At 42.0% G+C, this 13,506-nt stretch overlaps 1 protein-coding gene across 1 annotated transcript in view; it reads left to right on the plus strand.

Annotated features, from left to right (window-relative positions):
* Nucleotides 1-215: 215 nt before the first annotated feature.
* The window catches only part of arl10 (ADP-ribosylation factor-like 10), a 28,173-nt gene continuing 14,882 nt past the window's right edge, over nucleotides 216-13,506 (plus strand). The window contains exons 1-2 of the mRNA XM_039777489.1: nucleotides 216-536; nucleotides 8,948-9,131. Coding sequence (XP_039633423.1) covers nucleotides 399-536; nucleotides 8,948-9,131 — 322 coding nt within the window. The 5' untranslated portion in view covers nucleotides 216-398. The remainder of the gene's footprint in view (nucleotides 537-8,947; nucleotides 9,132-13,506) is intronic.

A 13,506-nucleotide genomic window follows, 5' to 3' on the forward strand; every position in this document is an offset into this window, starting at 1 on the left:
GATTTGATTTTCCCTTTCGCCCGCCGCATGTTTAAGGAGCGGATGGGGATGATATTTCACTGGGAACCTTGTAGCTACCTTGTAGCATATTATTTGACTTGACAGATCGATCGAAATCGATTGATTTGGTGTCCAGAGGAGAGTTTAGGCTACAAGCTGCACCTGAACGCAGCATTCCCCACCTTCCTCCCCTATTGCGCGTCTCGAAACAAAAACAAGCGGAGCGAGCTCGGTCACATGTAGGCTCGAGCGTTCAGCGGCAGCAGAGCGAGTAGAAGAAGGAGAAGGAGAAGGAAGCGGCAACAGTCGGTCAGTCTCAACACTGTCGGTGACCAGAAAGCAGCGCCGCCGCCTCCGCCGCCTCCGCCGCCAACCCTTCCAGCTCGTCCGCTTCCCATATGGTTCTCCTCCGGCACATCTCCTTCGCCCTGACCGCCGCCGTGGCTGCCCTGGGCTCGGCTCTCTTCATCGCCCTCAACTTCTTCTACAAGAGGCGGATATGGTCCCCGCAGGCGGAATACTGCACGATCAAAGAGGTGACACAGACTGTTCCCAATATCTTTAACACTCTTTACGTTATTTCATTGTTTATTCAACTAGTTAACTTGGCGGTAAAGACACCGGTCTTACACCTGACAGGCGGGCTGAATGAATGAAGAAAGCACTGCAGATTTCTGATGAATATAATTCATAATGATGATGGTGATGATGATGATGATGATGTTGATGATGATGAGGATGATGATGATGATGATGTTGATGATGCTTGGTGAATAAATGGCAGTGGTAGTGGGGATGATGATGATGATGATGATGATGAAGAAGAGGATGTTGATGATTTTAACATTTAAAAACAATCACATGTGAAGGGTGAGAATGATGATGATGATGGTGATGATGATGATGATGATGGAGAAGAAAAGAAGATGCTGCTCATAATTCACTGACGTGTCAATGGTGTGATGATGACGACGATGATGATGAAGATGATGGTTACCCTGGTCAAACAGATGTAGGCGTAATTTAAGGGGGTTCTGGCCGGGGTAATAATAATTGATACTGTTTATTGATCCCCAGTGGGGAAATTAATGAAGTCAAAGAGTTTAAATGCTGTGGCAAGCAAATATTAGTTGATAAGATGTGCATAATTCCTATAAAAATAAAAAACATTCGAAACACGTGTAATGTTTTGAATCTGCAGAAAGTTTGGAACAATACAGCAGATTAATTAACTAATAATAATGATATTTACATGAATAAAGACATTTGCATGCAGAAAAGGCTGGGTACTGAATTCAATACTTTTTAGGCACCGACCGAATTGACTCTAAAGTGTTGAGAATCGAAAAAATGCCTCGTCATTCAACATGGGGAGAGCGGTGGCGCCCAACTATGCGCTGCGCGCCCCCTGGTGTTGCGCACCGCTCGGATTTGCCGCTGTGCGCTGCGCTCAAAGTTCAAATTATGTCAACTTTTAACCTAGTTGCCGCTGACCTTTCGAAAGCGCAACCAATGAGATAACAGCATGTCATTAGGGTGCCTGGTTAGCTCACCTGGTAGAGCGGGCGCCCATATATAGAGGTTTACTCCTCGACGAAGCGGCCGATGGTTCGACTCCGACCTGCTGCCCTTTGCTGCATGTCATTCCCCCCCCTCTCTCTCTCTCCCCTTTCAAATCTAAGCTTTCCTATAGAAATAAAGGCCTAAAATGATCTGAATGACAAATTCGGCCTAAAGACATTGGCTTCTCCAAACTGGGGGCATGCCGATCGCCATCTACTGTAACTAACACACTCGCTGTGGAGAAGTAGCTCATGCAATCCCACACACCAGAACTGTCCCTTTAATGCGTAGGATGAGGGTGAAGACGTGAGCAGGCTGATGATGTTGGACAAGAAGAATATGAATTGATGAAAATTAGGAAAAAACGTCCAGATGTGTATTCCAGTTCCACATCATGAAGTTGAGGCTAATATAACTGTAGTGTGTTACAGACACAGAAACAGACAGGAATGAAAGAATGAATGACTCTTCAGTGGAGCAATTCAGCTCCAGTCTGAATCTCTTAATCAAATCCTTTTTGCATGTGTCTAATGTTGTTTTCTTAGATTCAGTCAGCAGCGGCCTGTAATAAGCTGAGCCTGCTTTATCTGGCTCCGTCTTTCTCCAGAGGATAAGGTTGTCAGTGTCTGCCAGAAGCTCGCTGCACAGGGGAGGGGGGGTGTAAATGTATTCGTCCCAGGAGCCAAATAGTTCCAAGATGCAACGTAATCGCGTCGTCGGTTTGGGAAAGCAGGGGGGAGTTGACTAACAGCGTGTTATTGACCTTGGGGAGTTTCAGCAGGTGGGAGGGCGGCACATGCTCATTTACACAGCGACAAACAATCTCTGAAAGAGTGGAAACAGATTGAGCTGCTGGATAAACTGTACAAGCAGCCCCATGCCAGAGAATAGCTGTCCGGATGTACCTTCAACGCCTGAGTCTATTTAGATTAGTTCAGTTTTTGTTATTTCTGCAGATACTTGCACCACTCTGAATGATTTGGCTTCACGTTGAGAGCTCAGGAGCAACTACAGTACAGCTTAAATATATAATCTTTTGGGCGCCTGGGTAGCTCACCTGGTACAGTAGAGCGGGCGCCCATATGCAGGGTGAAGTCTCTTGGTTTAGCACCATCGTGCCTTCACAGCGACCAAAACCCCAAACCTCTTTTTAATTCTCTTTTATATAGACCTTAGTGGTCCCCTAATACTGTATCTGAAGTCTCTTTTATATAGACCTTAGTGGTCACCTAATACTGTATCTGAAGTCTCTTTTATATAGACCTTAGTGGTCACCTAATACTGTATCTGAAGTCTCTTTTATATAGGCCTTAGTGGTCCCCTAATACTGTATCTGAAGTCTCTTTTATATAGACCTTAGTGGTCCCCTAATACTGTATCTGAAGTCTCTTTATATAGGCCTTAGTGGTCCCCTAATACTGTATCTGAAGTCTCTTTAATATAGGCCTTAGTGGTCCCCTAATACTGTATCTGAAGTCTCTTTTATATAGACCTTAGTGGTCCCCTAATACTGTATCTGAAGTCTCTTTTATATAGCCTTAGTGGTCCCCTAATACTGTATCTGAAGTCTCTTTTATATACACCTTAGTGGTCCCCTAATACTGTATCTGAAGTCTATATACACCTTAGTGGCCCCTAAACTGTATCTGAAGTCTCTTTTATATAGGCCTTAGTGGTCCCCTAATACTGTATCTGAAGTCTCTTTATATAGACCTTAGTGGTCCCCTAATACTGTATCTGAAGTCTCTTTTATATAGGCCTTAGTGGTACCTAATACTTATCTGAAGTCTCTTTTATATACTTAGTGGTACCTAATACTGTATCTGAAGTCTCTTTATATAACCTTAGTGTCCCTTACTGTATCTAGGTCTCTTTTACATAACCTTAGTGTCCCCTAATACTTATCTGAAGTCTCTTTTACATAGCCTTAGTGGTCCCCTAATACTGTATCTGAAGTCTCTTTTATATAGGCCTTAGTGGCCCCAATACTGTATCTGAAGTCTTATATAGACCTTAGTGGTCCCCTAATACTGTATCTGAGGTCTCTTTTACATACCTTAGTGGTCCTAATACTGTATCTGAAGTATCTTATATAACCTTAGTGGTCCCTAATACTGTATCTGAAGTCTCTTTTATATAGACCTTAGTGGTCCCCTAATACTGTATCTGAAGTCTCTTTTACATAACCTTAGTGGTCCCCTAATACTGTATCTGATATCTTTATATAGGCCTTAGTGGTCCCCTAATACTGTATCTGAAGTCTCTTTATATAGTCCTTAGTGGTCCCCTAATACTGTATCTGAAGTCTCTTTTATATAGGCCTTAGTGGTCCCCTAATACTGTATCTGAAGTCTCTTTAATATAGTCCTTAGTGGTCCCCTAATACTGTATCTGAAGTCTCTTTTATATAGACCTTAGTGGTCCCCTAATACTGTATCTGAAGTCTCTTTATATAGTCCTTAGTGGTCCCCTAATACTGTATCTGAAGTCTCTTTTATATAGGCCTTAGTGGTCCCCTAATACTGTATCTGAAGTCTCTTTTATATAGGCCTTAGTGGTCCCCTAATACTGTATCTGAAGTCTCTTTTATATAGGCCTTAGTGGTCCCCTAATACTGTATCTGAAGCTTTTATATAGGCCTTAGTGGTCCCTAATACTGTATTGAAGTCTCTTTATATAGACCTTAGTGGTCCCTAATACTGTACTGAAGTAGACTTAGGTCCCTAATACTGTATCTGAAGTCTCTTTTATATAGACCTTAGTGGTCCCCTAATACTGTATCTGAAGTCTCTTTCCCGAAATTCAGCCTTGGTGCAGAATTACAGCCACTAGAGCCAGTCCCACAATGAGCTTTCCTTAGGATGTGCCATTTCTGTGTCTGTAGCTATTGAGGAGGAGAGAGGGGGGGCAAGGTGGAGAGTGGGGGTGTGGCCTTGACCAACTGCCACTTTGCTCATTTGAAAGCCATGATGTCTCTCTCTCTTATGGGTGGGCCAAATTCTCTGGGTGGGCAAAGCAGAGAAAGGGGAGGTAATTCCAGATTGGCCCATCTGAGCTTTCATTTTCTCAAAGTCAGAGCAGGATACCCAGGGCTCGGTTTACACCTATCACCATTTCTAGCCACTGGGGGACCATAGGCAGGCTGGGGGAACTCATATTAATGTTAAAAACCCTCACAAAGTGAAATTTTCATGCCATGGGACCTTTAAAGTAACTCTCCCTAAAACTTCAGATTGTGTATTTCGTGTTTCTGTTCACAGATTAAACAAACAAGATAGAACGGGTTAATCAGTGAGTTTTATAGGTGTTACTAGGTGTATTTTTGAACTTTGGACTGGCTAGCTGTTTCCTCCCGTCTCTCCAGTCTTTATGCTGCGCTAAGCTAAGCTATCCACATCTTGAGCTTGATATCCATCATCTCGTCTCACTGTTAAAGAGCCCCTATTATACCCCTTTTCATCGTCACATTTGAACTCTTGGGGTCTACTAGAATAGGTTTACATGCTTTGATGTTAAAAAAAGGTATGCAGGGTAGGTAATGAAGTAGTTCAATAACGTTATTAATCGCATGTGAATTCTTTAGTTGAATGTTTGATTTAACATTTGATTTTATGTTTTTTATTCTTTTCATTACTATAGTTACAGGTTTTTCACAAGACAAATGCTGGAATAATGTCACATATCACAGATTGTTGAAAGAAATGTCCTATTTTCAGTGGATTTTACATTTGTGTTTTATTACTTTATTTAACATGATCGTAGAATGCGCATATGCAGCTCTAAAAAATAAGTAAATCGCAAATCAAATTGTAATCGGAATACCTGGCAGAAAAATTACAATTACATTTTTTTCCTATCAAAGTTTCCATCTCTTCTCTCTGTGTTAACCGAGTGTCTGCTTTGCTGGATTGTCCTTGAGCAAGACGTGAAATCCCTGTCAGCAGATCTGCAGCTGAGCTGAGCTTTTTTCCTCCCTGTGGAGCAGAAAAACAACAGAAATCAATACAGTATCACTGTCTTTTTATGAGAAATGACTGAACCAGCAGAAGTGAGGTTAAAATCTAAAAAGACAGAAGTCTGAAGTATTTGAGCTGACAAAAGGGAGCAGGAGATACATGGACAGTGCGCTGGCTCGATTTGATCAATTTATTAACCAAAGAAATGTCAGAGACTTGTAGAGCTGCAAAGATGAATCGATTGGTTGTCAACTATTAAATTAATCGTCATCTATTTTGATAATCGGTTTGAGTCATTTTTTATGATAAAGAGTTGTGGACAAAACAAGACATTTTCTGACATGGGCATTTTCTAGACCAAACAACTAATCAATAATCGAAGAAAAAAATTAACAGATTAATCCACAATGAAAATAATCATTGGTTGTAACCCTAGAGATTTACAAAAAAAAAATGACTGTAATGTTTTGTTCGGTCAAATGTCTTCCTAAACGTCTCCTGTAGCAGGTTTAGCAGAGCTGCTCAACGCTGTCAGGGTTTGAGGTTTGTCTCCAAGCAGACTGCAGCTAGAAATACATGGAGGCGAGCTACAGATCTGACAAAGCAGCCATGTTTATCTGATGTTTACCCAGCAACACCAGTCAGTGATTACAGACAGAAACACGTCAACAGAATATTGAAATTCTTCATCTGACCTCCTTTTGATAGGAATCTCCAGAGGGCCCACTGTACGATATTATCACAATACTTATGTCACAAATATATTAACAATACTTAATTATATATAATTATCAATAATATTATCACAATACTTATGTCACGAAATGATATTATTATGATACTTATCTCACAGTACAATATTATCACGATACTTACAATATTATCACGATACTTATCTCACAGTACAATATTATCACGATACAATATTATCACGATACTTATCTCACGATATGATATCACGATACTTATCCCACGATATGATATTATTATGATACTTATCTCACATACTATACAAAATATCACAATACTTATGCATAAAATATACATATCTACATCAATACATCATCCAGGATACAATTTTATCCGGTGTTACCAAACAATATCGATATTTATCTCACACATATTACACATACACTATTATCACCAAACAATATTATCACCATACTTATCTCACAGTACAATATTATCACGATACAATATTATCACGATACTTGTCTCACAATATGATATTATCACGATATTTATCCCACGATATGATATTATCACGATACTTATCTCACGATACTATCACGATACTATATCACGATACTTATGTCGCGATAAAATATCACAATACTTCTCACGATACAATATTATCACGATACTTACAATATTATCACGATACTTATCCCACGATATATTATCACGATACTTATCCCCACGGTACAATATTATTGCGATGTTTATGTCACGATACGATATTATCACGATGCTTATCTCATGATACGGTATTATCACAATGCTTATCTCACGATATGGTATTCTTGCGATTTAAAACACATTGCGGTATTCTTTGTCAACATGTGTTTTATCTAAAAAGACACATTTCTCTGTTGGTTCATCTCACTTCAATTTTCCATCCAGTAAGCTAAGTTAAATTCTTTTTTTTTCTTTTTTTTATTTATCTCGAACAATCAACAGTATATTAAAAAAGAAAAGAAAAACACAGCTGGATAAAAATACAAGTATTGCCACGGAAAATACCACGATAGTATGCTGTATCGATTCATTCCCCCACCCGTACTTCTGACACAATGACATGGTAGTTGTTATGTGAGTCTATATCGACGATGTTTCATTTTCGGGATTTTTCAGGTGCCGCCGGACGTTCTGCCGGATGTCCCTAATGAAACTTGGAGAATCGATTATTTTAACCCAGATAATAGGCACTTCTGCAGATCATCACTCGGATCAAACAGAATGCATTAGACAGTTGGGAATTTGACCCGGGTTATACAAAAGAAACTACATAATGTTCAAGAATATGAATCAGTGTCTGCAAACCTCCAGAGGTGAAAGTCGTGATGTTCTACTTTAAATAAAAGACATCAGAGACCAGCATCATGATGACCCTGCTCTTCGTTGCTATAATCTTTAGATCAGATTTCAAAGAAGAACAAACTCTTTCTCTTCTCGCCTGTATCTGTCAATAACACAAGTGAATGTAAAGGTTAGCAGCCGGATTCAAACCTCCACGCTCTCTTTGCACCTGAGACGCCACAATCCCTCTGAGACCCCACACACGTCAGTCATCTCCTCTTTTTAAATCCAACAAAGGTTAGTCCTTATTCATGCCGTGTGCTGATGTGCAGCTGCGCTTCTGTGGAGGTAAATTAGCAATTCATATCAGCCCTTTTAGAGCTGGGATGTTTTAGCTTTCTTATTAAAAATATATCACGCTTGAGCCTTAAAGAGAAGTTTATTTTCAAAAACATTCCCTCAGAATAAGCTTGGATCTCTTGACACATTAATCTAAATAACACTATGTTTTTAATTATATTAATTTGAAGAGATTTCTTTCTATTTATTATTTAGTTACCTTTATGTGGGATTTGTTTAAAAATCTATTCAATTTTTTTTTTATATTTAAGAATAGTGACGTCTGAAGTCAAACAAGTGAAATCAAATGTTGAGTACGCTCTACGCAGTTTAAAAATTGCATAGCGATACATTTTTAATTACCAATTCTCGATGCATCGTTACATCCCTAGCCGGAGGCCAAGATTACGTAAATAGGGCAAAACTTTTCTATACTAATACCAATAGCGTGACTTCGATACCGGTTCCTGAAGAATACTTTTTTTGATACCAATTTTATAAAATCCATTTGAACAAAAATAAATTACAACAGCACAACTCCTGTTTATTTTTCAGCTCCTACTACGCGAGCCCCTCTACTGTGTAACGTAGAGTTTTTCCTGTGTGTCTACGACGTGTAACGTTAGACAGCCAATCACAGACATTATTAGATCTTGGTAGAAGCATGCTGCGTCCTTATTGGCTCACTGACGCTGATGAGATTTACTCCTTAGGTATTGAAATTAGGTACTGAAAGATGAGGCATTTTTTGATACTCAATACTATAGAGGCGATTCGGTCGGTGCCTAAAAATGATTGAATTCGGTACCCAGCCTTATATGTAAATCAGGGGGTGTATCACATTTTATGAAACCACCTGTTGATTTCAGACAACGTGTACTGTATCGATACCTCTGTGTTCAGATTCAGCTGTGGTTTAATATGCTGAATATGCGCCTAATGTGTAGACCTAAGGCAAACCAGCCATTCTTCCATACCCTCACTCTGGTGTTAACTCATTTAGTTTTTTGCCTCCAGTCTACATTTGGGAACATTTCTGGACTGTGATTGTGTCTGTGCTCTGCCTGCAGGAGGAGGAGGAGCGTGGGACGCGTCAGGTCCTGGTCCTCGGTCTGGACGGAGCCGGGAAGAGCAGCATGTTGCAGGGCTTGTCTCCTGGGGAGTCGGCGGCTAAGAGAGGCCGCTGCCGGCCTACACGCGGCTTCAACTTCATGAGCCTCAACGCCCCCGCCTGCCAGCTCGACTTCCTGGAGAGTAAGGCTACATTTTGGTTTAAAACCATATATCTTTTTATCTTATGTTTACACCTCGCATTCACATTGCTGTGGCGTTTCAGAGCCTCCGAACCGGAGAAATGTGATCACACTTGAAAACACTTCTGACCTGTTTTGGTTTGGAATCTGCGGGGTTGTGTTTCAGTCTCAACGGCCGCAAACGGAGACCTTCGGCAAAAAACTACACTGACGCCAATGTTTCGCTGCCCGATTGGGTCATGACGTCTAGGGTATAGAGCTCAACAGTGTGGTTCCCGAAGTAAAAATCCCATTGATTTTCTCCATAAGGATTTAGATTATCAGCCATAATGTCTAAACCATCCGAGGCAGACTGACCACGAGCTACGTGGTTGTGAAACCAAAGTTTCAGCTCTTGTAGAAGCTAGAAGTCTGTATGGAATCAACCCTGTTTTAAGAAAAACAGGTTTTGTCCGCGATCGTATGGAGAAAAACTACACTACCCACAATCCTAAGCGTAACAGCGACGTCTCCGATTGGTCCAACTCGCTGTTACCATAGAAACGTTTGCCGTACCTGCGAAACCGCGAACGGCTACAGCGAGCTTCTGCCAATTCAAGTCTATGATAGTTTCTCTGCACGGTCTCGTACCTTATTTTGCAGTTTCCAAACTTTTTCATTTGCGGCGAATCAAATGTTTTATGCTCACCATTCATCTCGTAGCTGGTTGGCTACGTTCCAGACTTAAAACTCTTTATATAAGTAATTTTTATGAAACATCAATGAAACAATTGAATCGGGAAAAATCACTGTTGAGCTCTATACATGCTGCCTCCTGTTTACCGCGGTGCCCAGTATACGAGAATGTTCGTGAGATATTTTGGTTTGGCCGTGTTAGTTTAAATGGAGGTTAGTTCTTCTTCTGGAGCTGAAAACACTTGTGTGTATGGAGATCGCTTTTGGCTTAAAACTCAGCTTAAAAACCAAAATGTAGCAGTGTAAAGCTGTAAAAGACTCCTTTAATACCTCAAAATGGAACACTGCAGGCTCTGTGTGGACTCTAGAAGGCATTTATGTTTACTCGAAAAGCATGACGTTGAGATTTGGGAAACTTTTTTTCTGATCTGTTGAGTACAATTGGCCATTTGTTTCATTCGACTCGCACTGTGTCAAAGAACTCCATACTCCTCTGTTAATCAATTAGTTGTTTGGTGTATAAAACGTCAGAAAATGGTGAAAAATGTGGATCAGTGTTTCCCAAAAGCCCAAGATGACGTCCTCAAATGTCTTGTTTTGCCACAACTCAAAGATATTCAGATTAATATCACAGTAGTCTATATCGATGACGTTTCATTTCCTGGGATTGCCCCGCTGGAAATTCCCCTGGTAATGGCCGTCACTTTCCACTTTCTTCAGAATCAGAATAAGCTTTATTGCCAAGTACGTTTTTTACACATACAAGGAATTTGTTTGTACAGTGGCATGTAGAGCCATAGGTGGAGGTGGAGTGTGGAGAGAGTCGGGGTGGGTTCTGGGCCTTGTTGGTAAGGCTAGTGGCGGATTGGAAAAAAACTGTTCATGTGGCATGAGGATTTGGTCCTGATGGCCTGGACTGACTCAAACGGCGCCTTCACACTGGCACTTGAAATCATCTCCGATACGGCTTCGAAATGACCGGAAGTCATTCATTTCCTATGGAGATTCGCAGACCGCATGCGAATGGGTCCGAACCGGGTCCGAACGAGTGCCGTGCGGAAAAAATCGTGTCAGTCGGTCATCCGGATGTGTTCAAAAAAATTGAACTCTTGCGAAAAGCTACGGACGGTTCCTATCCGATGGAAGTTAGCGTTGCTATGGTACTGATAAACAAACCTGCTAATGCTAATTGGTTAGCTAGCAACAGACGTCTAACTATTGACATTATACCGCTGTATCACATTTAACCGACGTGACATGTCAACGTCCTGGGCAACTTTACTCGACGCAGCAGCCTTTCTATTTGTATCTGTATAAGAGAGGTCAGAGAGAATCGGACATTCAGACACTTATCAGTCCTTCTAGTTGTTCTGCCATTTTTGTAAATCGCTTCCGAAGCTTTTCAACGGTGTAGTACGACGTCCGCTGGGGGCGTATTGCGTATTACGGAGCTGATTTCAACTGCCAGTGTGAAGGCGGCGAAAGAGTTTGTGTCCGGGGTGGGAGGGGTCAGCCACAATCTTTCCAGCACGCTTCAGAGTCCTGGTGGCGTAAAGGTCCTGGAGCGGCGGCAGATTGCAGCCAATCACCTTCTCTGCAGACCGAATGACACGCTGCAGTCTGCCCTTGTCCTTGGCAGTGGCAGCAGCGTACCAGATGGTGATGGAGGATGGGAGGATGGACTCGATGATGGCTGTGTAGAAGTGCACCATCATTGTCTTTGGCAGGTTGAATTTCTTCAGCTGCCGCAGGAAGTACATCCTCAGTTGTGCTTTCTCTCCCACTTGAGATCCTGGGAGATGGTAGTTCCCAGGAAGCGGAAAGACTCCACAGTGTCAATTGTGGAGTGTTGGTGTTCTAACCTCCGGTGGATTTGTGAGGACTATGGTTAACTGCTCCTCAGATCTCGGCAGGGTAAATCCAGACAGCTGGCTAGACTATCTGTCCTATCTGAGTTTTCTGTTGCACGACTAAAACAACCTTTGAACGTACACATGTTCCACAAAAACAAGTTCCTTCCAGAGGCTATTTTGCAGAGGCGCCGTCATTGTGTCTGGCGCTTAGCGACGCCCAAGACGATTGTGATTGGTTTAAAGAAATGCCAATAAACCAGAGCATGTTTTTCTCCCATCCCGGAATGCCGTGCCAATTAGCCAGACCCTCCTCCGCAGCACTGTGGAGGAGGGTCTGGCAATGTGAGACTATAGTCACAGACGAGTGAAGAAACTAGAACATATTCACATTTAGGAAGCTGGAATACAAGACAATTTTTACTTTTTTTCTCATTAGAAAACGACTCAAATCGATTAATCGATTAGCAGAATTTGACGATTAATCGATTAATCGTTGCAGTTAGAGTTAGGGTTAGTCAGTCAGTACATTGCTTAGCTTCCGTTTCGTTTCTCCTGCCTGCTTCTCCAGACTGGGGGCGTGCCAACCGCCATCTTGACTGTGGATAAGTACCTCATAGAGCCACATTTCAAAATATCCAAACTATCTCTTTAACATGCAAACATTTAGGGCTGTTCAGGTGTGTGTCAAATGTTGCTGGTATGTGTTGTTCTTCAGCTGGGGCTGATGGTAATGTGACGGTAATGTGACCATTTTAAAGGTATTCCGTCATGAACGTAAACCTAAAAAAAGGAGAGGCATACAAACATTCCCTACAAATTCATATAAATCCTGTTTATCAGCATTCCACTGAAAGCCACCGCTCTGCACTAAAAATAACATCACCCAGACCGTGTGAGTGTGAGATGCTCAGCTGCAGTCGGCCTCAGAATGAATTTCTGTGGATGTATTTGGAGGGAATGTGTCACGTTCAGCGGCTGATTTATTCATGATCTGAACAGAGAGATCGCTGGGCGCCCAGAATCCGTTTCTCATCTCGGAAAGTAAGAAGAACACATGTCACCGCCAACTCACTCAGACTACTTCAGTGGCCCCGGTGCAGTAAATGTCAGAGTCTTTGCCTGGCTGACGTTGATGCAGAGGCATGTTGTCAGCTTAGCGCACACTTACACACATCAGGAGCGGCGCGGAGCACAGGGGGCACAGGGAGCGCTGGGTTCTCCTTATGAAGTACAGTGGAGAAATCCAGCTAAAAGCCTTTTAACTCTAAATGAAAAGATGTAGATCAGCGGCCTTAGAAAACTGTGTGGCAAATTTGCGTCAGTCAGAAGAAGTGTACAGACGAAACATAGGACGTGAGTACACAGAAATATTTGGATTCATAAAACCATGCGCACGCACGTCCTACGCCGGTTTCCCTTTATAAATCCCAATTCTTGCGTAGAAGAGCGGCGTACGCCTTCTTTTGTGTGTATGCCACGTTTATAAATGAGGCCCCAGATCAGTTAGAGGACTTTTAAGCTTTGAGCAGCTGACATTTGGGTTTGTGCTAAAGGGAACTGAGAAAAAAACAGGAAGAAGTTGTAATATTTTATAAAAACCTGTCCTGACAGGTGGGAGAGAGATGGGGGATGACACGCAGCAAAGGGCCGCAGGTCGGATTCGAACCCGGGCCGCTGCAAAGGACTCAGCCTACATGGGGGCGCACGCTCTTCCTGGGTGAGCTAGAGGTCGCCCCCATTCAGGTGCATTCTCAGCATATTGCTATCTTGAGGCAGTGGAAAGGGAGGGAAATAAATCAATGTGGAAGCAGACTTCAGACTGGAATGCTATTGGACGCATATCTAGGG

Source organism: Perca fluviatilis, chromosome 16 (assembly GCF_010015445.1).
Source record: "Perca fluviatilis chromosome 16, GENO_Pfluv_1.0, whole genome shotgun sequence".
Classification (NCBI taxonomy): domain Eukaryota; kingdom Metazoa; phylum Chordata; class Actinopteri; order Perciformes; family Percidae; genus Perca; species Perca fluviatilis.